At 55.2% G+C, this 27,906-nt stretch overlaps 1 protein-coding gene across 1 annotated transcript; it reads right to left on the bottom strand.

The window, feature by feature from the left end:
* Positions 1 to 4: 4 nt before the first annotated feature.
* Positions 5 to 27,906, bottom strand: Gpc1 (glypican 1). Its single transcript, XM_032901657.1, has 9 exons — positions 27,462 to 27,906; positions 6,512 to 6,670; positions 4,740 to 5,131; positions 3,905 to 4,070; positions 2,910 to 3,040; positions 2,665 to 2,784; positions 2,439 to 2,572; positions 2,072 to 2,247; positions 5 to 1,841 (listed from the first exon to the last, which is right to left on the bottom strand). Exons 1-9 carry the CDS (start codon positions 27,625 to 27,627, stop codon positions 1,609 to 1,611), a joined length of 1,677 nt encoding a protein of 558 aa, XP_032757548.1. The 5' UTR covers positions 27,628 to 27,906; the 3' UTR covers positions 5 to 1,608.

The raw sequence follows: 27,906 nt of genomic DNA, 5'->3' as shown, positions 1-27,906 counted from the left end.
CCACTGTAGGTCTCCAGCCTTTAATTCATATAAGGACTCGAAGAACACACATTACCCACCGGCACCGAGTGACTGGGAGCCTCATGGAGAAAGGACACAGTAGCTTGGCCACTATCCTGGCTGCCCTGTACAGCATGGGTGCCGCTGTCCTGACACCTATGCACTCGTCGATGCCAGAGCCCAGGTCTGGCTCCCAGTGCCCCTGCCTGAGTGTCACTAGCAGGGATGTGGCTGGGTGAATGTGCTCAGGGCATGGGCCTAAGAAACCCACAGACCAACTACAGAGCACACCCATCCTGGACCAGGAGACCTGACTACTGGGCAGGCCTTGGTGCTGTGCTGGCGGGAGCCTCTCTAACCCAGTGACAAAAAGAAAGGGAAAAAAAAAAAAAAAAGCGACAAGCAGCCTTTTCCCAGGCCTTCTGCATGTGAGGACCACTGTCTTCCTGGATACAGCAACGTAGCATCCCCAAGGCCCTGGAAGGGAAGACGGAGCCTTGACAACCTTGGTAAACCAGGTGCCCCCAGGTCTCAAGGCTGCAGGATACCAGGCTCCAAGAGGTGCCCCAAGCCTCTCCAGTGCTGTCAATGAAGATTGAGATGCGATGAGATGCAGCACTCAGTGGACAAGGACACCGAGGGTCTGAATGTGCATGTCTGTAAAAGCCCTTGACTGTCAATGCTCCCCCAGCTCCTGCAGAGCTGCCTGGGTCAGGAAGGGGCCCAGGCATCCTCTTGACCTGCAGTGCCAGGTCCCACTGACCCTGAGCTGAAGTTTCACCAGCCACCCAGCATCCCCGTGGCCAGGTGACCTTTCTAAGTGGGATAGGGGCTAGACGTGGCCGGCTATTCCCCTGAAGTGAGGCTCTTCATGTGGACCCCCAAGGCCAGTCTTTATGAGCCCATCTGAGGGGGCAAACAGTGCGGCAGCCTAGTGCAGCCTTGCCAGCTGCCACCTCACCTATGTCACACTAGAGGAACCCCACAGTGGGTCTTCTTTGAGAACCAGATTCACTGAGCTCCACAGTGGCCCAGGGTCCTGGTCTGGTGTGTGTTGAGATCCTGACTGCAGAGCTTCTTCTGAGGAGAAGGTATCATGCATAAACTTGAAGGCCCTGCCAGAGCCTGGTCAGCGACATACTGGCATCCCTTGCAGGCTTCCTGGGGAGCTGCGGGATGGGCCTCAATTTCTGACATCTGTGGCCCATGGGGTCTGGTGGGGAGTCCCCAGCGGGAAGAGGCAGGAGAGGAAGGCACAGGCTCACTTGAGGTCTCCGATGGGTTGTAGCTAACAGCCGCCCTTCTGGTTGGCCTCGTGAGCTTCTGGGGTGGTGCAGGAGGGTAGGGGAGGAGTGTGCAGCCAGAGGTGCCCCTGAGGTCCCTGAAATACATGGCTTTTGGGGACACTGGCTCGCAGCTGACCTGATACAAAATTAAAAGCTAGGGTGACAGGCGTGGCCAGACCCAGGAAGGCCAGGACCCCATGCACCCTGCCCCAGCACTCAGAGCTACTGTCTCCTTATCCTGCCCTGGGCCTCGAAGGCCAAGGGAATTAAATATGGTCTGTTGCATGTTTTGGCCAAGACAGTCCTTTGGGCTAGGGGGCAGTTACCGCCACCTGGGCCTGGCTGCAGCAAGGACCAAGGTGAACAGGAAGAGCAGAAAGAAGTAGTGAGGCTCTGGGCGAGTGGCGGCCGAGGTCTTCTGTCCCTCCTGTTCTGACAAGCCGGGGAGGGCATGGGTCAAGGGGGTCCGGGAGCTGGAGCTCTTCTTGCTGACCCTCCGGCCACAGGCCTCATCTGGGCATCCACCACCGCTGCCGGAGCCACTGCCGTCATCACCTGGGGAAGACAGGAGGCTCCAACAGCGGGTTCCCCACGAAGGCCCCTAGGTGTGCCTCATGCGATCCTCATGGACAACCTGGCTGGGCTTTGACTGTGCTACAAGACACAGGGCCCTTACAGCATCCATGAGGGCAAAGGGCTGAGGAGTCTGGAGAGGCCTTGTACCCTTCCACTTCCGAGCAGGGCAGATCCCTCCCCAACCCCACCCTAACCCTGGCGGGCCTCACTGGCATCCTGGAAGTCCACATCATTGCCACCGTAGGCGCCACGTAAACGGTTGGTCATGATCTTGAGCTGCATGATCTGCTGCCGGATGGTCATATCCGGCTTGGTGATGTCCACCTCCACTTCAGGGTTGTTGATCTGGTTGGCCAGCCCATCACCCATCACCTCAGGTAGGTACCTGGAACAGGGTAGCCGGAGCCACAGTTCATTTCGTCACCCTGAGGGCCGGTGAATGCACTGTAACCCCCGAAGGCTCCACGGTAGGGGGTATGTGCTCACTACTGGGAGCTGGCGAATGTGTGTGAGCCTCCAGGCCAGTTCCCCATGCTCTGGGCATTCACGAGGATGTGGCCAGTGGTGGGTACCTACCGGCCCTTGGAAATCCCATTCCAGCAGCGGTCATCGCTGGCAGGACTCATGGCCATTTTCTCACTGCACAGTGTCCCTGGGAGGCTGATCCAGTAGTCCTGAATGTCTCGGAGCTGGGCCTTGGCCTCAGAGACCTGTGATGGCAGAGCAGTGAGAAGCCTGGAAATAGTCCACCTAGGCTGCCCCCACGTAGATATGCTGTAGCCACTGAGATCATCAGACTTACCAGCTTTTCCAGAGTACCTGTGGAGGACTTCTCCTGCAGTGCCAGTTTGCCACGGCGACGCTTCTCCTCAGGCCCAGAGCCATGGGGATTGACCTTGGGGTTTCCGCAGCCCTGGATGACCTAGGGGAGATACCAAAGGGGGTCTGGAGGGGCAGTATGGTTTCTCGGGCCCAGGTAGGCCCATATCAGGGACAGACCCTTCAATGCTCACAGCGGTCCCCCTCTTCCCCCCAGCTCTTACACACCTTAGCTGTGAGTGTGTCCTTGTTGTCCTGGAGGGCGTTGATGGCCTCTGCCAGCCACATATGCACACTGCCAATGACATTTTCCGCACCCGACGGGCCCCAGAACTTGTCAGTGATGAGCACCATGGAGTCTGGCAGAGGTATTAACATGTATGCACATACATCACGGGTGCACGTTAATGACACACAGTCTCAACAGCCAGAGGTACAGGTCAGCAGAGGGTCACGTGAGCTCAGATTCTGACTGAACCAGCTTGCACTCATGCGTAACTCAGAACATCACACCCACACCCACGACACACATGGACACACACGACATATGGCAATCTAGCCTCGTTCATGTCCACATATGTCCATGTTAGCTCATGCAGGTGCTGAACATGCATGAATAGCTGCTGGCCCACCATGGGCCCACATACGTATGCATGTAGATGTGCCTCACACCAGACCCTGGAACACATGAACTATGCGTCTGTATGTGCGTGCTTTTATACTGCACGGGTGTAATAACATGCACACCTTGGCTCACAGTGCCAACACAGCTGCCAGATGGAGGATCAGCATACCAAGTACCAGCTCCTGCTAGCTGTGTACCAGTGCTGACACGTCTGCATGCTAACCTGCCCCATGTCAACAGATATACAAAGTGATTCATGTGTGTTGGCATATGTGTGTGTCAACTTACCTCATGCCAGTACATGTGCATGTAAGTACATCTGTGATAGGCAGGGAGACTCTGAACACACCCCACAGACTGGCCCACTGTGTGCAGCCTACATACATGCCATATGTTTAGGTACATACATGTATGTGTTTGCCACATATCACCTACGTGTTGGTGTATATGCATGTTGAAACAGCTATTCCACCACATGCCTTGGGGCAATAAAATCTGTCCCTTGATCCCCAAAGCCCCACCCATATCAGGCCCTCAAGCCTTCATTTGGGCCACACCAGGGGCTACTGCATCCCAGAACCTCTGAGGACAGGCTCACCCAGGAGGTTCCTCCACTCGGCATCCAGGTCGGCCTGGTTGGCAAGGCAGCCTTTGAGCACATTTCGGCAATAGTCGGGGCAGGGCCGGGCACCAGGGACTCCCCGGCAATGGGCACAGTAGACCAACTTCATGACAGCCCGAGAACATTCTGGGGCCAGAGGAACCTGGAGAACAAAGGCAGCCTGAGCCTGCCCCCTGTGGTCCTTGTGTACCTGGTCACCAACCAGCCCTGACGGAGCCCCATGTGAAGGGCTTGGGATGCAAGCTGGAACATCTAGGCTCTAACCTGCCGTGGGACTTCTCCCTAGCCCAGCCCATCTCATGTACACCTTTCAGTGTCACAGTCCCTCTGTCACTAGGCTTTGCTGCAGAGGCCCAGGGGTTGGGAGGCACCTTACTGCACCTAGCTTGAGATGGGGGCAGTTTAAAGCTAGTGCCCTCCCCACACCCTTCCCAAGGTGGGTCTGCCATGTGTCTGCCGTCCCATTCAGTGAGATGCTATGCTTGCCTGTGAGGTTTGCTCGAGGGCCAACCATATCATTTTCTTGTTTCCTGTTTCCTAAGTGCAGTAGACCAAAGGCCCTCTCCATCCCGCCCACAGCCACACTCGGCTAAGGACACAGGACTGGGCAGGACAAGGGACTGGGCGGCACATGGACAGGCCTTAAATGGACCCACTGCAAGCAACTGATAATGGGCTGCATCTGTGAGCCTTAGAGCCAGGAGGCTCAGAGAACAAGGCTGAACGTGGGGGATACCAAGCACCCAGGGCACAGCGTGAGGGAGGGACTCCCAGGGGTCTGTCTACTCAGAGCCCCGGGCAGTTTTTGTACCTGGGCCACCTTTCGGACTACGTCACTGGCCACACCCAGGCCCTGCACGAAGGATCGTGCCGCCACAAAAGCACGGGTGGCCCTCAGGCGCAGTTCTCGAGGGGCATCCCCAAACGGCCGCAGTGCCTCTGCCTGCTTGCCCAGACAGTCCAGATAGTCATCGGGCAGCAGCAGCTGGGGGTGCAGCTGCTTGAAGAGACGCTCCAGCAGCCGTGCCCAGAACTCGGCCAGTGTCTCCTCAAGGTGTAGGTTGGCCCCTCGGTAGTAGAGACGCAGCTCGGCATACAGGTCCCGGAAGGCCCGAGTGTTCTGCGTGTACAGGTCCCCAAAGGCCCCGGGAAAAGCATCCTGCAGTGTACGCTCCGAGTCATTCAGCAGGCGCTGGAAGTGGTCTGTGGGGAGAGTCAATGACCCCTTGAGGGGGCTCTGCTTCTCGGCCAATCTACTCAGCTTGATAGAATACCCCCTGCTTTTCAGAACCTGCTCAGGCAGTCCATAAAAGCTGGATGCCATATTGCAGAAGGTTCCTCTGGCTCTTAGAGACCTGTCTCTCCTCACCAGTGGTGCAGAAGTCAGAAGTGTCCTCTCTAGGGTCACAAGCCCCTGTGGACTTAAGCCTCTAGCTCCAGAGGTCATTTCTGAGCTGGGCCTTAGGAACCAGCAGATGCTGAGATTCATGATTCTGGGAGAGACTGTAGTGGGGGGTGGGGTGGGAGAGGAACCAGTGTAAGCCTTGCCTAACTGCCAACTTCCCTGTCTGTCTTCCACCCCAACGCTCTCAGTCCCAAGCAGCCCTCCTCCTCCTGCTCTCCAGCAAACCCGCCCGGCTGCAAACCAGCACCCCAGATGGATACTTTTCGGTGAGGGCGGAAACGTGTGAATATAGCAACAGCAAATTCTGAGGTTCAGGGAAATGTCACTGTATTCCACATTGCTGGGATGGAGCCCTGATTGTGGCATCCCCTTTGGAAGTGAGATCAAGGTCTGTGACTGTTCAGATCCACCCCTCCAATCCCCCTCCCTGCCCCCCCCCAGGCGGAGTAACAAAGGAAGGCTTATCAACAAGTGTCAGAGTCTGCAAATGGTTAAGGCTCTCCGGTTGGCTGGGGTTTCTAAACCCTTGACGCTATGGCCCAGCTGTGGCTAGATGGACTGTACAATTTTTCCCTCTTCTGCTTCGCAGTTCGGATTTTCCCAGCTCCACCCATGCTGAAGGGACTCCCATCTTTGCCTGGGCCCTGTACCTCTTCTGCAGTCAGCAAACCTCTCTGCTCGCGGAGGGGACTTTCTAGGGGACCCTTAGGACCCCAGGGCCCCATACGGTCCCTGTGAAACATTCCGTTACCCTTTGAGCTGCCGTTCTCTGCCCATACACGGTGAAGCCACGTGAGAGGTTCATAAATAAATGATGCTAAAAGTAGCTAACCTGGTCTCTTGAAGCACAGCCGAGTCTTTCTGCCCCTGCCCGAGAGGCAGTCACCTCAGGGCAGGCCCTGCACTCTCAGCCTTCAGTCTGAGCTTCCTGGCTAGAGGGTGGGATAGTGGGCCTACCACAGGGACCCCAGAAGATGCAGGCCAGCCTCTTTATGTCCTAAGGGGAACCCTGTGTGGGGCACAGAGGCACTCTAAGAGCAGCTGTTCCCCTCTGAGGGGCGGGCCCATTCTCCCGAGGGCCCTGACAACTTGGTCTCATTGTTCTATTGAAGCCTGGCATTAACCATCCAGATCCTCGCCTCTGAGTCCTAGCCCCACACCTGCAAGTCCCCACTCACCATCGATGCCATGCAGCTGGGTGGCCAGCGTAGCCTGCAGGGCACGGCTGCTGTCGTGGAGTGCGGTCTCCAGCTCCATCCGGCTGTGGTTGGCCAGGTTCTCCTCCATCTCACTGGTGCAGCAGGTGTAGCCCTGGGGGCAGATCCGAAGGTGCTCTCCTGTGGGATGGCAAAGGGTGTTGTGAGGGAGGGGTGAGGTGGCCTAGGATGTGCCGCCCAAGACAGGGCTCAGCTCAGGTTAGGAGCCCCTTGTGAAGGCAGAGATGGGGACATTATAGGGCAAGGCTGGGTTCCAGTATCTCTGACCTCCCAGGGCCCCGGTGAGATTCAGAGATGGGGTAGCACAGGTGTCTGTGAGTTATCAGAGGGCTGAGTCTCAGAATAGGAGTACTGTGTGACATAGCCCAGCATCTCAGGAATACAAGGAGAGTCATAGCAGGGCTCCCCAAGAGCCAGCCCGGACGTACAGAGAGGGAGAGGCTGCCAGACTTAGACTGGAATCCTGCAGAGGCTTTCAAGCCTGGCAGATGCCTCTGCCCAGAGGAGCAAGAGAAACCCAGCAGCATCTTGGCCCAGCCCAGTCTCAGAGGCACCTAGCTTGGCACCCGGATGACAACAGAGCGGAGTACCCCATGAACGTTCTGCAGTGCCCACGGCAGCATTCTGCAAGGAGCCTGGGTACCACTCTGGGGTGAAGAAAAGCTTGCTCTGTTCAGGCACTGGGTCCCAAACAGAGGCCACTCAATCCTGACCAAGGCTCCCACCACCTGGACACATTCCCAGTTCCCGTAGTGTTCTGGCTGAAACTCCACCTACCTATCCCCACCATCTATCCTGGGCTGGTGAGATGACTTGTCAGTCCTTGGTGGCACTGCAGCAGTGCCATTCAAGACAATATGGACTGCCACTTGCAGACAGAGGGTCGCTTCAGGCCTACAAATCAGCCTCAGAGTGTCCACCATGGAGCCCTTAAGCACACACTAGGGAGCTTCATTTCCAGGAGAACTACCGGTATCAGAAGAAAACCTCAATGGGAGAAGAAACCTTCTGCTAAGGCTACAATGACACCTTTTACAGGGAATCTGGGGCTTGGAGATTGGCTTTTGTCCCAGTTGGGGGCGGAGTTATTCAAGACTCACTGGCTTGCCCCTGACCCCAGTCTGCTCCGCTCCTCACAGGGTCACACTGCTGTCTCTCAGCCTGAAGTGAGGTGGATCAGACAGAGAGGCAGAGGTGGGGGACCAGTCTTAGGTGGAAGGTCTGGGAAGAGGGAGGGGTCAGCAGGGATTCTGGAAGCTTCCTCTAATGCTGGAATGCTGACGTTGATGTTATGGGGAGCCTGGGAGATGCAGTTTCTGGAGCCCAGAGTGGGTGCCAGGGCTCATCCTTGTTGATGGGTCGGTAGAAAGGTAGGAGGGGATGGGAAAGGTGGGGGGCGAAGGACTCGAGGATGTGATATTGCAGGCTGCCATCGGATGGAGGACTCTTGAGCCAGAGGGGAGTGGACAGCATGTCAAGAAGTATGTGGGGACAGGAATCTGCAACCTCAGATGAGAGCATTATGCATTAGGGGGCCTAGGCCCCGTTTCTATGAATCCTCACCCGCCTGAAGCCAGCTGGGAGTGGAGATCCCCTACTAAGGAAAGATTCTGAGGTCGAAGTCACCCTTAAGAGCCTGTCATGTGATCACATCCTTGTCTTTAGCACTGAGTGAGCTGTAGCAGTTATGTGTGCTGGATGGTGTGTGAGTGTGTGTGTGTGAGTGTGTGTGTGTGTGTGTGATGCAGAGTGTAACTGTGTAGCCTCTGTGACTCTGACCTGATATGGGAGATATAACCCCAGATACCAAGGCTCCTGAAGATGGGGACCTTGGGGGAGGTGTTAGAGACCACCCCTCCCCCCAGCTAGTACAAACTTCAGGTCTGCTCTCCCAGGTCCCAAAGGTATGGGAGCTGTGCTTCATCCCAGAACCCTGTGGGGTTCACAGGCTGAGTCCCACCTGGTCTCAGGGTCCCCAAAGGCCCACAGAGCAGGGCAGTGGCTGACAGCTGGTAGAAGAACAGAAGGAATTATATTCAAGGGTGCTTGGGGGAGTCAAGGGAAAAGGGAGTCAGGGATGGGAGTGTCCCCTCCCAGCTCTCCCCACCTGGTACCCTCTGCTCTCACCACTCTCTTTCCCAGGGCACCTGCCTTTCACAGGGGCTGCAGGTCCTGGGAACCAATATGTTATCAAGCACCCAACCTCAAGAAAGGGTTGGGGTGGGGCCCAGGCAGCTGGGAGCTGCAAGCCAAGGCCCGCCTCCTGATGTGTACCCACTCCTTCTAGAGTAGGGAGGCTGGCAGAAGGTTATCCATCAGCAAACAAGCCTCCTGCCCAGCAAGGTGCAGCGGGGTTTTCCATCGGTTCCGCTCCAGGCCATGGCCTGCTAGGCTGAGGTGATTCAGCCCACATCTCTCCCTTTGAGTGGTGGGATTTAAGGGGTCACTTCTGTTCGAGGAAGAATCATGGGAGGCATTGTAGAGGAGGACCTAGGCTTGACTCCAGCAGTGAGCTGGGCACAAGCTCTGGGGATGGAGGCTGCAGGTATCAGTATGGGGACATCCTAGGCTCAGCTGTGACAGGGGCACTCGGGGCAAAGGCATGTGTGCAGGTCAAAGATTTTAGATGGAGAAGTTGTGGACCAGGCTGCGCAACAGAGTGCTGGCAGGATAGAGGTGGGTACAGCCTTGCCGGCCCCTCCCACTCTTCCTGCTCTCCTGATATCCTTCTCCATGTTGGTGGTCCCAGCTGCCACCCCTCACCAGAATGAACGAAGCTGAAACAGGAAGAGGGTAAATCAGAACACACACTCAGAAACTTGCCCCAGTCCGTGGCAGCTTCTGGACGTGTGGGACCCATGAGACTCTTGGCCAGCTATTATGAACACGCCCCATCCAATGGCCTCCCCTGCAGCCCTCTGGCTCTGCCTGGCCACCTCACCCAGCCAGCCCGGCGACCTGCGCTGTTCCAGTTGCCCCAGCACCGCCCCCGTCCCTCCCTCCCTCCTCGGACAAACACGGGAGTGAAGACACGGAGCCAGAGCCCGGGCACCGGCCTGAGGGCCCCGGGCAGGCTGGGCCAGGCTGCCCAGAAGCCCATGCAGAGCACAGCTGCTTATTGAGGGTCAAAGATAGGACCCTGATCTTAGCAACCTGCTGAGCCCCAGCCCAGCTGAGCCTGGAACCGCAGGTGTTCGACGACGACGATGTCAGAACAGCAAAGGCAGGCTCTGCAAAGCTCTCTACACTTCCAGGAAAGCACTGGAGTACGTCCCAACCACAGGAACCTTCTCTCAGTTCAATCCCTGGGGAAATGTAATTTTCTACCTTAGAGGGATGAGCCCACCAGCAGCTTCCTCCCTCCCAGCCCTGGAGGTGGGTGGGAGCCGAGCGGCAGTATTGTTCCCCACTGACCCCGCCCATCTCTATCAGAGTTGGTTTCATTTTTCCAGATCTTTCTCTCCTTGGTTTTTGGGGCGCTGCCCTCCCCTGGCGCTCTCAGGTTTTATTTGGGAAAGGGGTTGTTTGTATGGTGGGGCAGGTTTCCCCCACCATAGTCCCCCTTTTAAGCCTTGTCCCCCCAACCCCAAAGCCTCCCAATTTCCAAGGCCCCTGCTTCTTGTGAAGCACCCAGCACAGCACCCCACTGCAGCAAACCCATGGGCAGCAACTGTTCATTTACCTCCTCCTAGATCTGGCTGCCCGCACCCCCCACCTCCCACTCCCACTAATTCTCCAGAGCAGACAGCAGCAGCCGGTGGCTTCCTACCTTTCAGGGTCACACCCTCCTGCCACCTGCTGACAGCTACAGCTCCTGTTCCTCCCTCACAGAGGCAGTCGTCCTCTTGGTCATCATCATCAGTCACCCCAGGGCTTTAGCAGAGTTCAGCATCCTGATGCTACCCAGAGACATCTCTGGTCTGACCTCCCCTGACACCTCAGGGACCCAATGCTGTGAAACCGTCCACCCTTCTCAAGATACGGCAGGCAGAGTCATGCTACCCCCCTCCAGTCCATTCCTCCAGAAGCTTCCTGTGCTCACAGGGGGTGGGGTAGGGTGGGATTGGGGGTGGGGTGGGGTGCAGAACGGAAAGCCTGCTTCCCTCACAGCCCCTAAAACACTGCAGCCAGAATGGCTTGGGGAGTGTAGGAACATACAGAGGATAGCTCTCAGTATCACAGTTAAGGGAGAGGCACAGGATACCCTCCCCTCCCCTCCCCTCCCCAGCTGCTGGCTCCTAGAACAGATCTTTCTGTTCACTGATGGGGCAGGAGAAGTAAACCAGCCCTCTGTGCTCCTGGGTTTTCCAGCCCGAGGCAGAGGATCTCCAGCATTTGACAGCCTGGAGCAAATGATCCAACTTTCTGAAGGCCTCCTACTCACTGCCCAGGTTTCAGGGGGCTTTCACTACTGCTCGCTCCTGTTCCCCAACAACCCTGTCTAGTCCCCGGAGGGTCACACCTGAAGGAGGACATTTCACCTCCATCTCTGAAATTGGAAAAGCATCAGGCACAATCCTCTCCCCTCACTCCCAATACTTTCCACCCTCCTGGATGCCTTCATGATCCCCAAGCCCCTGCCTCCATTTTACCCAAATGACAACATCACCAAGAAGAACCTCCATCACGAACGGGGACCCCTAACTGAGGGGCATCGGCTGCTGGCACTTCTATGGATTCGGTGGGAGGGGTCATCTCCGGGTAGGCAAGGGCTCCCACCAGCTGCCTCTCCAGCATCAGGCCAGGCCCTGGGCGAACAAAGCCTGGGCGACACCTGCAGCTCCCACCTCTGTCTCCTCCGCAACAGGGATGGTTCTGTGCAGCTGGAGCGGGTAAGATAAGCCAGAGCTGCAGATGCAGGCGCCTGCTCTGGCGCCGCAATGAGGAGGGGGCGCTGGTGCAGTGGGCGCGGCTGGTGCGGAGTGCCGAGCGCTGCGGCAAGCAAGCAGAGGGGGGCACTTGGAGGGGGGCTGCGGCAAGCAGACGGAGGGAGGGCGACGTGATTGGCGGGGAAGGGGCTTGCCGCAGTGGGCGCGGCAGAAAAGGAGGGGAGAAAAGCGTGCGCTAAGGCTGTGGCGTCGGGGGCGGGGATGAAGGGGGGGATGGGTTCAGTAGACGAAGGGGGACTTACTGCGGGAGGGGGGCTGCGGCAGCCTGTAGGGGTGCAGAGGGAGGGATGGGATTAGGGAAGGGTATGCAGGACGGTGCAAGACAACTTTAGGGAGATGGGGATGAAGGTAGGAGCTGAGAGACCTCAGGGCTGCTGACCAAGCTCTTGATGGGAAGGGGATGAGACGGAGATAGGAGGTTGTAGTGGAGGTACGACTGCGAGAGAATGGAGGTGAAGATGAGAGGTGAAAGCATGGAGGAGTGGGGATGCAGACAGGAATGGTGATGGAGATGGCGCCTAGCCGACGACTTAGCCTGGTACCAGCTTAGCGGGCACCCTCCTGGCCTTAGAACCCCCTTCCCCACGGCCGCTTCAGTGGTGTCCCCAGCTGTGGACGCACTCCGGATAGTAAGCGCGATTCCAGTGCCGGTGAAGTGGCCAGGCAAATGCAGAGCAGCAGAACTCAGCAGGAAAGGCTAGGGGGCGCCGGCGTGGTGGATTCCGCAGCCCAGGGCAGCAGGGCAGTGGCAGCAAGCAGCCTCACTGGTGCACTCAGCAGAAGGAAGCTCTCTGGGACGCACCTCCTCCCGCAGCCTTCACTGGCGCGTCAGCACCGCCCCCATCTCCCTGGAAACAGTAGGCGGCTGCAGACCCCCCCACTCCCCCTTGGGCCCGCAGTGCTGTACCCGCATTCTAAGGACTTGTGGATCAGGCCTCTGCCTCTTGTGCCAGCCCCAGCTCAGAGGTGGGGGTGGGGTGCAGTGGGAGCTCTGGCTCATTGGCCTCAGCAGGAACTCATCAGGAACTGGGGCTAGCTAGAGAGGTCCATGGGTGGTCAGACTTCTCGCCTAGAGAGACCGCTAACTGTATTGAGGGGGGTCCCTCTCTGGAAAAAACACCACATCCACTGAGATCACCGCAGTCTCCCAGTCCTTCCTATTACCCCCTGCCCTGAGGACCCATCCCCACAAGCCCCAGCCTTCAGTTCCCTGATAAGCTTCTCTTAGCCATACCAGCCAACCTAGCGTTCTCCACCGATGCTCCTGGCCCTCCTGGGACAAGGGCTGCTCCCCTACTCTGTTGATAACCATCTCCTTTCCAACCTTTGGTTCCAGTTGGGAAATGAATATCCTTGAAAAGAATAGGTTCCCCTCAGCCTTCCTAGTCAGTCACACCACTGGAGACACAGGAACCTGCTGGGTAAGTAGCTTCAACCAAGGGGCTTTGGATCTAGAAGACTCCCAAATGGACGCCCTCTAAACAGCCTACTTCCTGCTCAGGCCACCTCACCAGTGAATGCCAGGTAGGAAGTGCCTCATTGTGGCAAAAGGTCCCACTGGGACTGAGGCTCTTGCCCCAGTGTCCATGGCTTCTTGGCACATGTTAGAGATGAAGAGGACCCTGTGTTTATGTCTGCCAAGGCCACAGCCTTCTGGATTGGCTGCAGGGCAGAGCCCCCTCAGAGCTAGTGGTATTATGTCACCAACTCAGTGAACTTCAGCCATGCTCTCCTGTTCACACCCATGCGGGGCCAGGTGGCGATTCAGGCAGGATGTCTGTAAAAGGGAGGGTTCGTGCCAACTGCCCTGGGGCTCTACACTGCCTTTTCATCTAGCTGCCCCCCTCCCCTCAGTCCACTTCTGGGCCCTGTCTGGGCTACAGGGCAGCTAGAAGACCTGTATGACAGACTGGTCCTACTTCCTCGGATGTGTCTACATGGACTAAAGAGACACAGCGCAGGCGCGGCTCAGTCCTCCACCAAACTGGCAGAGGTGGTAAAAGAGATGCTATAATCCAGCCAAGATGGAGCCTAAGGCAAAAGCAACAGGTCGGCAGCTGCCTGACCATCTGTCCTGAGCGCATCCCCCACCTCCTGCAAGGCTTGCTCATCTCCCCTTCCCCAGGAAGCTCTACTTCCTTTCTTTCAGCTCTACCCTGCAGCCATGCTAGCTCTCATATTAAAATACGTATAGAATATAACAGGTAGGGTCACCTTTGCCCAGTGTGGCCATTTCTGGAACAAGGACACTGCTATAACCAACTCAGATCTTCTTCCTTTAAGCAGGTCCAAGACGCAGATCGGCTAGGAACTTGTGGTGTAAGGGAAACCTGGGAGAGGAGTTCCCATCCACCAGGGCTCTTACTCCTAGCACAACATAGTCAGTGTCCCACAAACAAGGGTTCAGGGTTAGAATCACTTTATCTATAGTTTGTCTATCACTGACCTTGGTGGCATACAGACAGTCAAATTGACATGTCCAAGGTCACTGGCTGGGAATGGCCATGTGAGCAGTGCTGGCCTCCCTACATTCCCATCCCAGGGGAATTTCTGGGTGTAAGGCAAAGACTACAGCAGGAGTCAACATGCTCTGCTGAGAGGCAGCAAGTAGTCTGGATGGCTTCCCTAGGCTGGGCTGTCCAGGCAGCACCTCTGTTTGCCCAGCAAGGGCAGGCATGTGGCTTCTAGCTGTGGTCCCACCCTGCCCTGCAAGTACAATTAGAGGAGGGTAGCAGGGAACTCAGATGCCAGTTATATTATTTGATTTTTTTACATGCATTTGTGTGTGTGTGTGTGTGTGTGTGTGTGTGTGTGTGAAATAGAGCCAAAAGGTACAAACAGATATTTGAATGAATAAACAAACTATAACTATATATTGTTCTGTTTCAAAAGGGGAATTCTGACATGCTGCAAGATGGCTATCATGTTCAATGAAAGAAGCCAAGTTGAGGTCCCTAGGATTGTTAGAATCACAGGAGAGAGAGAAACTGTGCATGTCAGAAGCTGAGGGAGGAATGAAGGGGTGTGTGTGTGTGTGTGTGTGTGTGTGTGTGTGTGTGTGTGTGTGTGTTCTTCTGTGGGCATGTCTGTGGATCCAGTCCACTGAAGGCAGCACTATCCCCTAGGCTTGACCCTGACCTGTGGAAGAGTGAAGAAAGCTAGTTGACAGCAAACAAGCCATCAGTCTAGGTGCCTCAGTGTGCCGAAAGTATAGGTCTCTCTCTCTCTGCTCTTTACTACGGGTGTGATGTGTCCAGATGTCTCAAGTTCCTGCTTCTGATTTCCCTGTAGGGATGGACTGTATCCTGGAGATATAAGTCAAACAAACCTGATCCTCCCCTAAGTTGCTTTTAGTCAGAGTATTTTTACAACAGCAACAAAGTAAAACTAGAACAGGGATTAGTGTTTAATGGGAACAGAGTTTCAGTTGGTGACAATACTCCATACTGAGAAGCCAGGCATTGCCTGCCCGTTGGGGTGGCCTGCCTTTTCATGGTCCTGTCTTGCAGTTCTTTGTGGGGTGTACTGGCTAGTTTTAGGTCAACCAGACACAAGCTGGAGTCATCAGAGAGGAGGGGACCTCAATTGAGAGAATGACTCCATAAGATCCAGCTGTAAAGCATTTTACCTAGTGATCGATGGGGGAGGGCACAATGTGGATGGGGCCTCCCTTGGGTTACTGGTCCTGGGTTCTATAAAAAAGCAGGCTAAGCAAGCCATGAGGGAGCAAACCGGTAAGCAGCACTCCATGGTGTCTGCATCAGCTCCTGCCTCCAGGGTACTGTTCTATTTGAGTTCCTGTCCTGACTTCTTTCGATGATGAAAAAGTATAAGCAGAATAAAAACCCTTTCTTCCCCAACTTGCTTTTTGGTCATGGTGTTTCTCTGAAGGGATAAAAACCCTAATTAAGACATAGGATGTGATCTAACTGAAGTCACTGTCACCGGTGGGCATCCACCCACAAGCACACAATTCAGGGGGGATGACTGAGGTTCCCAGCAGTGATGTGACTCACCCATATCAGACCCTGGGCCAATGCTGAGCTCCTTCTCCTAGCCCAGGCCAGGCTGGTGCGTGAGACCTCTGGAGCTCTCGTGCAGCCCAGCAGTAGTCCTAGGGACACAGATGAACCCTCATCCATAAAACCAGGGCTCAATGGGCCTCGTTGGAGTCAGATGTTGCCACTGCACTGGTCAGCAAAGTTCCTGTCTGGTCCTGGCCAAGTTTTCTGAAAATGAGACCTCAGGCTGCTGGCAAGTGCCTGCAAGGCCCTGCTGGGAGGCCATCCATCCGGTTACTGGTGACAGTCTCACAACCCAGCCCGGAAAGGCCCTTCCCAACCCCACCAAGCACTCCTGGGGCTCCCACCCAGCACAGTTCTGTCATTGTCACTTGCAGTCCCTACCCCAGAAAGGTCACACTCCCTCTCTCTACTCTAGGAGCAGGTGGCATCATGGAACCACTCTGCCTCCTCAGTTCACTTCTCAGGGATGCTCACACAGCTTTCTTCTGAGGTTTCTTGGCCCCACCTTGTCTACACTCAGACTCAGGCTTTTGCCAGTGATTGCTGGCAGGCAGAGGGACATAGGGCTCCGGGCATCTTGGATCCCTGGAGGTAGACAGTTGAAGGAAGGAGCCATGCTTCCCCAAGGGAGCATCAGGACTGTGTCAAGGCATGGGATCCAGTACAGAGAAGGCCTTGCTGCTTAGGTGTTACCTGCCCAGGCCTGGCAAGAAACTGTTCCAGTGACACTCTCCTGTTCCCTCCTGCTTTTCCTGAGAACCTGTGGTATTCCCATCCCTCACCTCCCCTTGGCTTCCTTTCTAAAAGTCAGCTCTGGCTTTTCAACAGCAGCACCAAGAGTGAGTATGTGCTAGCCTGCCACCCAAACAGCCCTGTCTCTATTGCTGATCGATTCTTGGACACTGTCTTCCTTGCCATTCCTGGCTTTCCATGATAGGACCAGTGAGCAGTTGCTGAGTGGCTGACACGACTTCAGGAAGGAGTACTGTGGGACACTGGCTAGAGTCCTCCTGTTCTGTAGCTCCTCAGCCTTCCTGGATGCTGGCTTTCTCTCTCTCACTGAGGTTCAGTCACTCATGGCTTGCCTGCAGAAAACAGCACCATGGAGGAACGGGCTTCCCTGTTCCCCAGGAGCTCCTCTGAAGGGGCACAGAGCACATACAGAGGCACAGCAGACAGTCCACAGTCACGCAGTCAACTGAGGGCAGAGCTGGCTCTTGAACTGGGTGGATTAATTATCTCCCACAGATCAGCTTTGGATTCTGAGAATGTTTCTCAGTGCCAGCTAGGTTCACTGCTAGCTAGTGGCCCAGCCCAACATTCCTTCCGAGCCCAGAGCCACTGCACACAGCACAAACAGCCCAGAGCACCCAACCACATACCTTCCAGTCACTATTCTGCATGGCTCCAATGCTACCACACTGACCCCAGACTGCCTACTCTGCCAAACAGAAGCACTAAAGGCCTGATACAACTTGGCTTCATCCTGACACCCAGAAAGGACTGTGTCTTCTAGGGTAGCTCAGGGATCTCTACTCCAGGGAGGAGACACAGGCTAAGGCACCCAACTCTGGATTCACAGAGCTGTCTTCCAGCCCTGCCCTGCTCTGCAGACTACATTTGCAGCCATTGGTGTAACCATCGCCCCTGTGCTGGTTAATATATTAATTTGACAGGGCTTAAGAACCATCTAGAAGATAGATTTCTGGGCATATCTGTGAGGAAGTTTCTAGATTGGGTTGAAGTGGCAAGACTTGTCTGACATGTATCTCTTGGGGTTCAGTTTCAGACTAAATAAAAAGGATGGGGGGGCACGAGATGTGGTTCAGTGGTAGAACACTTGCCTAGCATACACAAGCTGTGCGTTTGATCCTGTCCTGGCTAGTCTTAGGCCAACCTGATACAAGACAAATCATTTGGGGAGAAGGGAATCTCAGATGAGAAAATGCCTCCATAAGAATGGCCTATAGTCAAGGCCTATAGTGCATTTTTAAAATTAGTGATTGATGTAGGAGGGTCTAGCCCATTGTGGGCTATCAGAAAGCCTTGGGGAGCAAGCCCTAAGCAGCACTCCTTCATGGCTTCTGCATCAGCTCCTGCCTCCAAGTTCCTGCCCTGTTCGAGTCCCTGTCCTGACCTCTCTTTGCAAGAGTGTGACCTGAGGGTTGTGAGCCCAAACAAACTCCTTCCCAAGTTGCTTCATGGTGTTTAATCTCAGCAATCACCTAAGACAGATCCTCAGTGCTGCAAGAAAACAAATCAAGGAGAAAACAAGCTGAACACCAGCATTTACTCGCTCTCGATTGTGGATACAATGTAACCAGCTGCTTCAAACTCCTCCCACTGCATCTTCCCAATCCAGATGGACCCCCACCCTTGAACTATAAATATATTTACAAAATAACTTTCTTCAATTGCCTTGTAGGTTTCTTGCAGTAGCAACAATGTAGTTTTATACTCAATCCTTCTTACCCCATAACCCTGTGACTAGACCCTTTTCTGGCTCTACCTCCTGGGTTTCATCACTAGCAGCAGGCTTATAGGAAGAGGTTCAGCCACATTGTAACAGCAGATGATTCCCCATCCCCACTTCACACCCTGTTAAAGGCCTGCTTGCCTAGCTTCTAGTTCCTTCTACATGACTCCTCTCTGCTTCTCTCTTTGCTACTCTGGTGTTCTTGGCTTTGGCCATAAATCCTGGTGAGTTTTGGAGGAAACAAAGGTTGGTTCCTGAGGTCAATGAAAAGCTTTCAGGGCCCAGCCCAAGGCAAGAGTCCCACAGGATGAATAACAGAGAAGGCCGGGACCATAACACTGTGACTGGACAAGTGGGCTAGAGCTTCTTAAGCCACCGTGATGATCTGTCAAGAGAAAGCCAGGACTGCACAGCAGGACAGTGGTCTGGGAGCCCTAGACTTGTCCTGTGCAGCCTAGGGTAGGGTTACGGGTTACTTCAGCAGGTGCGTGGTTCTAATGCCCTCATTTCTCAGCTTGTTCTTCTCCTCATGGTGCCAGGGCCTTGCGTGTGCTAAGCCAAAGCTCCATCACTGAGCCACACTTGTAACCCTCCCTGTACTTATTAGTGTGTGTGTGTGTGTGTGTGTGTGTGTGTGTGTGTGTGTGTGTGTGTGTATCCAAGAACGTGCACGTGTGGGTGCTGTGCTCATGTGGCGGTCTGAGGATAACTCTGCAGTCAGTTTTCTCCTTCCACTTTTCCCCGGGTTCTGGGGAATCACCCAGGATTTCAGACTTGTGCAGCACTTTTATCTGTTGTGCCGTCATAGTGGTCTCCCTGCAACCCCACAACCCTGTCGTTTTAAGTGATCCGAGCAACATTTGGTCGTGAGTCAAGCAAGGCCATGCTCAGAGGGAAACTGGCACATGCCTGCCTTCGAGAACCTGGTCAGCTGCACAGCCTGGAGAGCACTCTGTCTGTGGCTATGTATCAGCACCAAGAACAGCCCCAGCACACAGTAGGTGCTTGTGCAACGTCTCTGGAAGTTTTAGAGGGTCCAGTGAACCTGCCATACGTCATTACTGTTTAGACTGGTGATGACACTCATTTCTTAGCCTAGCCCTCAGCATGGCAGACTCTCTTAGTCACAGACCCGCCCTGCTCTTCCAGGCTTGACACTCAGCTGGACTTGGGCTACATTCTGAGCCCCAGTGCCATCTGGTGGAGGATATCAATTCTTCAGGACTGAGTTTAGTTTTGAAGCTTGAAATGAGAGGGATACAGAGGCCACTTGGGCCTTCTCTTTGACCTGAGGAGCTAGCCTCTACTTCCCACAAAACTCAGTGAGCACTAGTCAGAATATCACAGAACACGGTGATGTGCCCTTCCCCATGAACAGACCATGTTGTAAGACCAGGCAGCTGATTTACTGTTCACTGGAGTTTCAGACTCATGGTAAGGGTGCCATATTCCAAGCTATCTGCTACAAAAGCAGAGGGACATGAAAAATATTGGTGGTTTTTACACTGGGCAAGTCCCAGGTCCTATTGTTCCTGGCCTGGCTGGGAGTCAGTCAACTTACCCACATCCCTGAACTCTGAGTTTCACTTGTGTTCCTGTAAGGACCGCTGGCGTGCACTACCCTTTAACTCCTATTTGTGAACCTTCTGGATCCAATTCCACTTCCTCTCCCTACCCAGCGCCCCCCGCCCCCCCTGCCCGACTTTGGTGGGCCTGCAGCTCTCATTACGTTTCTCCCGGTGCCACTGGTGTTTGTGGAAGATCCTAGGATCTCCCAGGGAAGAAAGCTAAACATGGCACCCACTAATTGCTAGGAACAGTGCATTGCCAAAGGTCCACACAGTGCATTCAGGACAGAAGTATCACACCACTCATGGAGGGATGTCCAGGGTATCTGGCCTATGGCCACCAGCCCAGAGCCCTATATGAACACATGCTGGGTAAGATGTGCCAATTGGGAGTCCTGGGATGTTACAATGTACAGAGTCTTCTGGGTACTGTTACAACAAGAGTGTGGGAGGGGCAGAAGTTAGAAATGGTGAATTACAAGAAATGGTGAATTAGGTAACTTACTAAGAATGACAGTGAATTAGTAAGAGCCTCGTCCGTCCTTCTAGACAACCGTGTGGTCCGGTGTGTCCCAAGCTCCATGACAACTGTAGATGTGTAAATGTCTGAGCCAACCCCAGCAGCAGGTGGCATCAGCTTTCTCTCCAGAGACTGACAGATGGTCACAGGTGGGTGGGATGTATTCCCTGTAGCCCCCAGAGCCTCTGGTGGGCACTTGTGGCCATGATGCTTGAGGATACACTCAGACGTCACCACAGTTCAACTTGGGATTGGATTCCAAGGACCGCAGGGAGCCACAGACAATGAAGAAGCCCCCAGACGCAACAGGAAGGATGGCTACCCACAGATGACAGTCTGGGACATGCTCCGCAGCTCTATTTAATGGCTGGGAATACTTCTGACGGTGTTTCTGAGGCTCCAGTAAGCCAAATGGCTTATAGGGAGGTGGGCCACCTGTTCAAGGCTTCACAGGCATCCATCGTCCTTTTCTACATCTGGTAGTTTTGCTACTCAAACACACACCATCCTCACTAGAGGCCAGTGGTTTAAGACATTGTAGTATGGAGACTACTGGCTTTGGGAGGGTCTGGAAGCCCTGATGCAATTTCTCACCAAATCTTAATCATGTCGAGTCAGGGATGAAAGGAAAATGGCTGCCCAGCCTGGCCAGATTGGTTCAGACATCTGTGACCAATGAATGGCCAGCTCTGAACTTAAGAGATCTACCTGGGTGTGGCTAGCTGAGGATGGGCCGAGCTTATACCTCTGTCCCCTTAACCAGCTAGCCAAGATGATGTGTCCTCATATGACCCTTTTGGACACACTCTCCTAATCCAATCCTTCCAGTGCTGGCTTCTGATGCCTTACTCCTCTGTCCCTTCTTGCACCTGAGGGTGTCTGTGACTTGAGAACTAGATCTCTGCACTACGGTCTCACCCTCGCAACTTGGACACTATTTCAACACCTATGAGACAGGCTTACTTAAAGGTCTCCTATGTTTAAATAAGGCAGTGTGGGGGCCCAGGTTAGCCCCACCAGCTGGGACCCCACACAGGCACTTGCTAACTCTGGGCGGGGACACTGACTTACTCAGAATATAAATAGGAAATAGTTGGGGTAGCAGACCTCCAGTGAGGCTCCACCCGGGGTTGACCTCTGGGACTCAGTTTCCTATGCACATGCGAAGGAAGCAGTGCTGTCTGCCAGCACCTCTGGAGCCTTTACCTCCTAGGCATCTTACAGGGCTTCCTTTCTGAGCCACTTCCACACAGGCCCTTGCGTTGGCCAGGGGCCGACTGAGCTAGCCTCATCCACCTGTAGTGCCCACACAGAGACACAACAGGCCTCCAGGTTCAGCCCACAGAGGACTTGCTCTCTGTTTGCCTCCCCGTCGTGGCCCTGGCTTCCCAGGGTGGGGGTAGATTGGGCAGATGGCCAGGGAGTGAGATTGACGGAGCCCCCAGGGGCTGCCCTGTCACCTGGCCAAGTCCTCCGAATCTAGGGAGCATTTTGTACAAGTGAGCAGCGGGCTGTTTGGCTGGCCCTTGCCCCGGGGGAGACAGCCTGTTTGGCATGCTTAGGGCCTTTCCACCAAACCCAGTCTGTCCCCGCCCCTTGCTCTCTGCTTTCCTTGAAAATCTGTCCTAGGGCTGAGCCTCCCATCTGGCTTGACTCTTCTATTCACAGGTGACGGTCTGTCTGAGGTACACTGGTGCCACTGACTGCCAGCCAGGGGTCTTCAGACTTCGACCCCACTTCTGTGACATCCCACAGAGATGGGTCACTGGGTAGCGGTTACAGCTCCGGTCACTGAGGGGGCACTGCCAGACCTGTCTATCAACAAGAAAACCCTGGCCTGCCTACCTGACGTGGAAGGACGGTCTTTTGGGGAGGCAGGGGTCGGCCACTGGGAGAAGAAGCAGGTGGGAGAGGTGTGACTGAATGAGACAGAAAGTCTAGGATTTCTGCGGCCAGACAGAAAATGCCAAACCAGCGCCGGGAATGAGACGTAGGCATCATGGGGTCCTTCCTTGCTAAATTGAATCCCCAAGACCCGTACATGCCAGTATGACTCCTCCACCCAAACTCGAGTATAATTTTATTTGGATGTGAGGTCTCTGCAGACAGTAACTATTAAGAACATTAAGAGCAGGCCCTAGTCCAAGACAACTAGTGTTTTTATAAGGAGTTTGGAGATAGATAGGCAAAGATAAAGTGTAGGTTTATAAGCGAGGGACACCAGTAGATCTCAAGATGCTGGGAGAGGCTGGGCTCATGTTCTCGCACTGTCGCAGAAAGGGAAACCCCTGCCTGGTGCCTGGGCTCAGGCTCCCAGTACCCCAACCATAAAGCAAGGTCTGAGCTGCGTCTTTCTGTTTGCTGTGCTTTGCTACTGGGGCTCTGGAAACGAAAATGCTGGCAATTTCCAGGAGTGGTCCCCTGCTTGGCACACAGGAAGAACTTGGGAGTGTTCCCTACATGAATAGACCCAAGACTTGCTCAGGCAAGAGTCAAAGCAGGAGTGTAAATGCCTGTCAGGGAATGTTGGGGACAACGGTGGCAGAGGTGGCCCTGGGTGAGCACAGGAGGGGCTGGCCTAGGGAGGAGGAGTTATAGGTCAGGGCAATGAGAAGCCAGTGGGAGATAAGGCTGAGGCCCAGGAGCTGGTTCCTTATGGACTCACCAAGGATTCCTGTCATACAGTGGGGTGGCAGTGTGCTCACCTCACACTCGAGAGCTTCCCTGGCATGGGTTGCTGACAGACAACAACTAAGACATATAGGCACCCCTGGTTGTCCTGTGCTCTCACCCAGAACAATGGCCTCTTCATGGTGTGGGGGTGGAGCTGAGTCTAAAGGAGAGAGGACCATATCAACCCAGGGGACCATGACCTCAGTACATGCAGGAGAATCCCAGCAATGCAGGTGCCTACCCAGGTCTGCTCTCAATCACCACCAAGAAAGGCTGCCAGCAGGGCATCAGCAAGGCACTTGGCTTCCAGGTAGGAGGCAACAGCTTGAAGCCACTCAAGGACGTGGGCAGCATCCATCACATGACCGTGCCCATAGTCAGGGTAGGTCAGGGCTGGACAGAGGGTCTAACGTCAAGGGGGTGGGGAGTTCCTGTGTTCTGACATAGGAAAGACCCTGAAATCTCTCCCGGCCCAGCCTGAAGAGAACAGCCTTGTTTAAGAATGAGTCCACTTTTCCCTGCTCACCTCTTACTCTGCAGGTAGCGGCTGTATACAAAAACCATGGTGTAAATGAAGTGTTCGCCCTGACTGAACCTACCTGGTCTAAAGTGCATCCTAGCTGCTTGGCATAGATGTCAGTAAAGTGCCAGTGCTTTGGGAGTAGGTAGAGGGCAGGCCTGTCACTAGAGGCTTGTACTGGTAGTCTAGGGTCTATCATTGACTCCCTACTGTACTCTTTTGCTAGCCTGTGTTCAGGGCATCTGCCTATCTACACTGTTCTTCTGGGACTTGGCCCCATCAAGATCAGTTTGCCTCTCCCAGTTATCGACAGTCTGAGGTTCTGCCCTTGGCCCACAGGAAGCAGTCAGGATACTCTGTGTACACTCTGGGTCACTCCTGTTACCTGTCTCGAGCTGGGGAAGGGTCACTCTGGCCTGTGTAGCGCCAGTTAAAAGGAATTTCTAGACCCCGAGAAGGAGCCAAAAGCAGAGAATCAGAGAACAGAGAGTATCTGTGAGGCCCATAAGGCCTGCACCGCAAAATCCCACTTCAGGTCTCCAAGCTGAGAGAATGTGACACTTCTAGAACACAGAGCCTCAAAAAGGAGGTCTGCTCTGGCTCTACTGAGGAACAGCTGCCAGCCCAGGCTTTGGGATTAGCCAGACAATGCCCTAAGAAAGGTATATGGCCTCTCTGACCCGGATGTCCTCTCCCATCCAGTGCTTCCCATGGCCCCTCTCATGAAGTACTCTTGGGGGAGTGGTGAAAATGCCTCTTTGGAGTGCAGGGCCTTAGGAACCCTCGGCTGACGGACACTATCACCTGTGCAGTGTGTGCTGACTCTGCAGAAAGCCTCTGGAGCCCGAGAGAGGAAGTTTCCATGGAGAAGCAGGATGGCCTGTCCAGCATGAGAGCCACTGTGCTACAGCAAGGACCCAGGCCATTGCATCACGCAGACGGCCGTGCTGGAACATGGCTCCCTTGGGCACACAGAAGCCCGACCGCTGTGCTGGAGATGATGAAAGTCAAGCTCTGAGCAGCACACTGGAGCACGAGGACCACCCTAGGCTTCGGGCTGAGCCACACAGGGCAGACAGGGCATGCAGAGACTCTCGGTCCAGGGTGGCGAATGTGGCAGTGACTTCTGAGAGCCACAGACCTCAAGTGAGGGATGGATTCTGTGGGGCCTTGTAGAACTCCTAAGAGGTGGGAAGGGCATGGGGGCCCGAGGACCTCAGATTCCAAACTACTGTACAGAAGGCCAGAGCTCACATAGAGAACTAGAGTCCTGTTGGGGGCTTAGTGAAGAGTCGGTGTGGGGTTTTGGTGTGAGGTGCTCACCCTTGCTGGCAGGCAGGCAGGCAGGCAGGAACACTGTGACTTTGGGGCACAGAAGCTTGACAGTTCTAAGGTCTTCTGATGCCCAGCCCCGACTCTGTCTAAGCCGGAGACCTTAAGGAGGGCTGTGTGTGCTCCGCTAAGGGCCGCCTCTACCTTCTACCTCCATGCTGAGGTACAGCCGCCAAGAAGCACGTGTCCATCTGCAGTTGTTTACCAAGAACCTACTTGGGGTCAGTGGCCTGGATAGGCTTTGTGTTGACAACAGAGACCAGGAGGGGTAGTCTCTGACCCTGGAGCCCAAAGAGAATGAACAGCCTGGTACAGAACTAACCATATGGGGTACACTTAGTAACATTCGTGACCCAGAACAGTCCTGCCAGCCAAGAGAGACTTGCTTGACCATGGCTGTGATTCAGCAGTGGGCTCCTAGCAACCTCACCCAGACCTTGCTTCCCGGCAGGGCCTTGGTATAGGAGGACACCACCGTAGTGGCTGCCTCCCTTGGCTAGTTCTCCTCGATGGAATGGGATGGCTGCCTGGAAAGGCCATGTGGAAAACTAAGCAGTGCCTTAAGTGAGGTGCCAGCCTCTCGTATATAGTACTGTTTGATGAAAGAGCAGTCTCCTGCTATTTCTGGTCCCTAAGACACAGTGCCCATGGGCCACTCTTCCTCTCTCCCAATCACCCAGTGACTCCAGTAGAACCTCAGCAGAAACCTATCTCCGGGGGTACTCCTGTATTTCTTATAAGTGGGAGCTCTTTGGAACTCTGGACAGGAGACTACAGCAAAGGGATCACATAGGAGTTAGAGCTCCAGGGAGGACTGTGCCATCAGGGGCCACCAGAGGGCGCCTGGTCCTTAGAGTCCAGTTTTGGTGGCACAGAACCAGACAGGACCCTGAGCTTGGCTGCCCTTTGGGCCATTGCTAGCCTAGGAGGTCACCCTGTTTCTCAGTCACATATGCTAATACTCTCTGGCACTTGAAGGTATTCTCCCACTCTGAGGGCTATGAGGTGCAGCCCAAGGGGTTCCAGAAAAGTGTGGTGTGTCAGTTCTGAGGTGCACCAATAGGGATGATGGGGAAACTTAGGACCCAGCCTTGCATGTCAATAAATAGGGTGTCCCTGAATAAACACTGGGCCCCGACCAGCATGACTGCTGTAATTCTGCAAGGTGCCCACACAACCCAGCTGGATGGGCATCCGAGGCCGTCACAGACATCAAAGCATTTTGCTTGTCTTGAGTTCCTAATCCCCCACATTCCCCAACCACAGGGCAATAAGAACCAGACTCTCTGGAAGGACTACACTTCTGCTTCTTTATTTTGCCCTCTTGGTGCCCTTGTCACTGCCTACTTTGCCAGTCCCTGCCTACACACGGGCACAGTAGCTGTGGGTGGGTACAAACTCGAGAAGGTCCCCAAGAAAGCATTGAGATGGGTAGGCATAGCCACGCCAAGGGAAGATGTAGGCTGGAAGGCCTCGGGCTGGTACGTGTGGGGAGCAGAAGTCTGGCAGGGATAAGAGATATACAAGGACGTCAGGGTATACGTTCCTATTTATGTGTGTTTTTGGAAGTGGGTATAAGATGAGCAGGGCACCAACCAAACTCTACCTGCCTTCTGCCAGGCACCGGGTGGCCAGTGCCCAGAGAATTGCAGGAACTGGCTTTGACAATGGCAGGGCTGCCTGGAGAGAGAGGCATAGAAAGGACTGTACTGGGGGCATTTGAGAAGGAGACACTCAAGAGACTCAGGCCAAGCAAGGTGTCTGTGGATTCTGTCTCTCCCCGGAACGGGGGCTCCAAGACCTGGCTACCTACTACCATTCCCAAGCAAGTTGCAGCCACAGGCCATCCCTCTTACTTTCCTCATTCAGGGTGTCTATGGCGCCAGTTGAGTTTTGCCTCTAGCCTGCGAGCCCCTTCAGTTTCAGAAGAAACCCACAGCAGGAATCCCTGTTCACCAAGGCCCTGGTGTTGCACTTATCCATGAAAGCTCCCCACACATTTAAGAGCAAAGCCTGGGGCTTGGGAGGTCCTTAGGACATTGCATAGGCGCTCCAAGCTCATAAAGATTCGGTTCCCAGAGCTCCTGAGGCAGCCGGGAAGGGAAGGGAGGGGAAGGGCTGCTCTCAGCAGCTGCAGGGCCGAGGCCGCCGCCAGGAGGGCCGCTCTTCTTACAAAGAGATGACAAGGCCCCTGGGCGGGATCCAAGACGCCGACCACCTGCAGCTGGGCTCGCAGCTCCAGGCAGCCCCGAGCGCCCGGTCAGACCACGAGTGTGCTAGGATAGGGGCGCTGGCGGGCATAAGTTCCTAGGCAGGAATCCCCCGAGCCCTGGGGTCCCCTGAAGCGCACAGCGGGCTCATATTTACTTAGATCCCAGGCTTGAAGTATAAAATCTCCCCATAAATCCCACCTAGTTGCTTCTGCTGTGGACCCGCGTAAATTCCTAAGCAGAAACCTTGACGCCTCTGGGAGAGGTCCGCATAGAGAAGTTCTTAGCCCACTGCAACCGGGATATGCGTCCCAACAGACCGCCCCAGAGCTACCGCTTGCTTCGCCGCAAGGGCGGTAGGCACGCTGTCCCGGAGCTGGGATTGTTGTTGCCCCGCCGACAAGGCGGGCCAAGCCAGGGACCAAAGACGCCCAGTTCCAACCCTAATCCAAAGGGAGCGCAGAGTGTTATGGGGAAGGGACTCCAGAGCGTAGTGACTGGGAACTGGGAAGCAACAGAGCGGATCGGAGATCGGAGGTGAGGGCCGTGGGGTATAGACCAGTTGAGGAGCAGGAGGCCACTCCAAGTCTAGGCGGCCGGTTCTGGCGCCGGGGGCTAGCTGCGGCGCGGGTAGGGGCCCAGAGCAGACCTCCTGAGTGCTAGTGTCCGGTGTCCCCAGACGCAGCACCCTTACTCACCCGAGATCTCTGCCTGGGGCACGTCGCTCAGGCTAAAGCCCTTAGCCCCGTAGATCTGGCGGACTTCGCTGCAGCTCCGGCTCTTGCTGGCGGGGTCCCCGCGGGCGCAGGCGACCAGCGCGGCGGCCGCGCACAGCAGCCACCAGCCTCGGGCCCGGAGCTCCATGGCGGGGCCCGCGGCTCCCCGGCCGCCCGTGCGCGCCTCCCTCGATCCCGGCCGGCCCGCTCAGCCCAGTCTGCGCGAAGGGCAGAGCCAAGGTCCCAGCGCGCGCCGCTCGTGGTCCAGAGGCGGCGGCAGCCGAGGAGGCGGAGACAACAAAAAGCCGGCTGCGGCTGCAGCGCGGGCGCGAGGCGCGAGGCGCGAGGTCCGGCCACTCAGTCAGGCCGCCCAGAGCGCGGCGGGCGAACGCGCAGTCCCGGCTCGGCGCCTCCCCGCCGCCCGCCC

This window comes from Rattus rattus, chromosome 4, assembly GCF_011064425.1.
Source record: "Rattus rattus isolate New Zealand chromosome 4, Rrattus_CSIRO_v1, whole genome shotgun sequence".
Classification (NCBI taxonomy): domain Eukaryota; kingdom Metazoa; phylum Chordata; class Mammalia; order Rodentia; family Muridae; genus Rattus; species Rattus rattus.
Note: the sequence above shows the minus strand (reverse complement) of the source record. Positions and strands in the feature narration are given on the sequence as shown.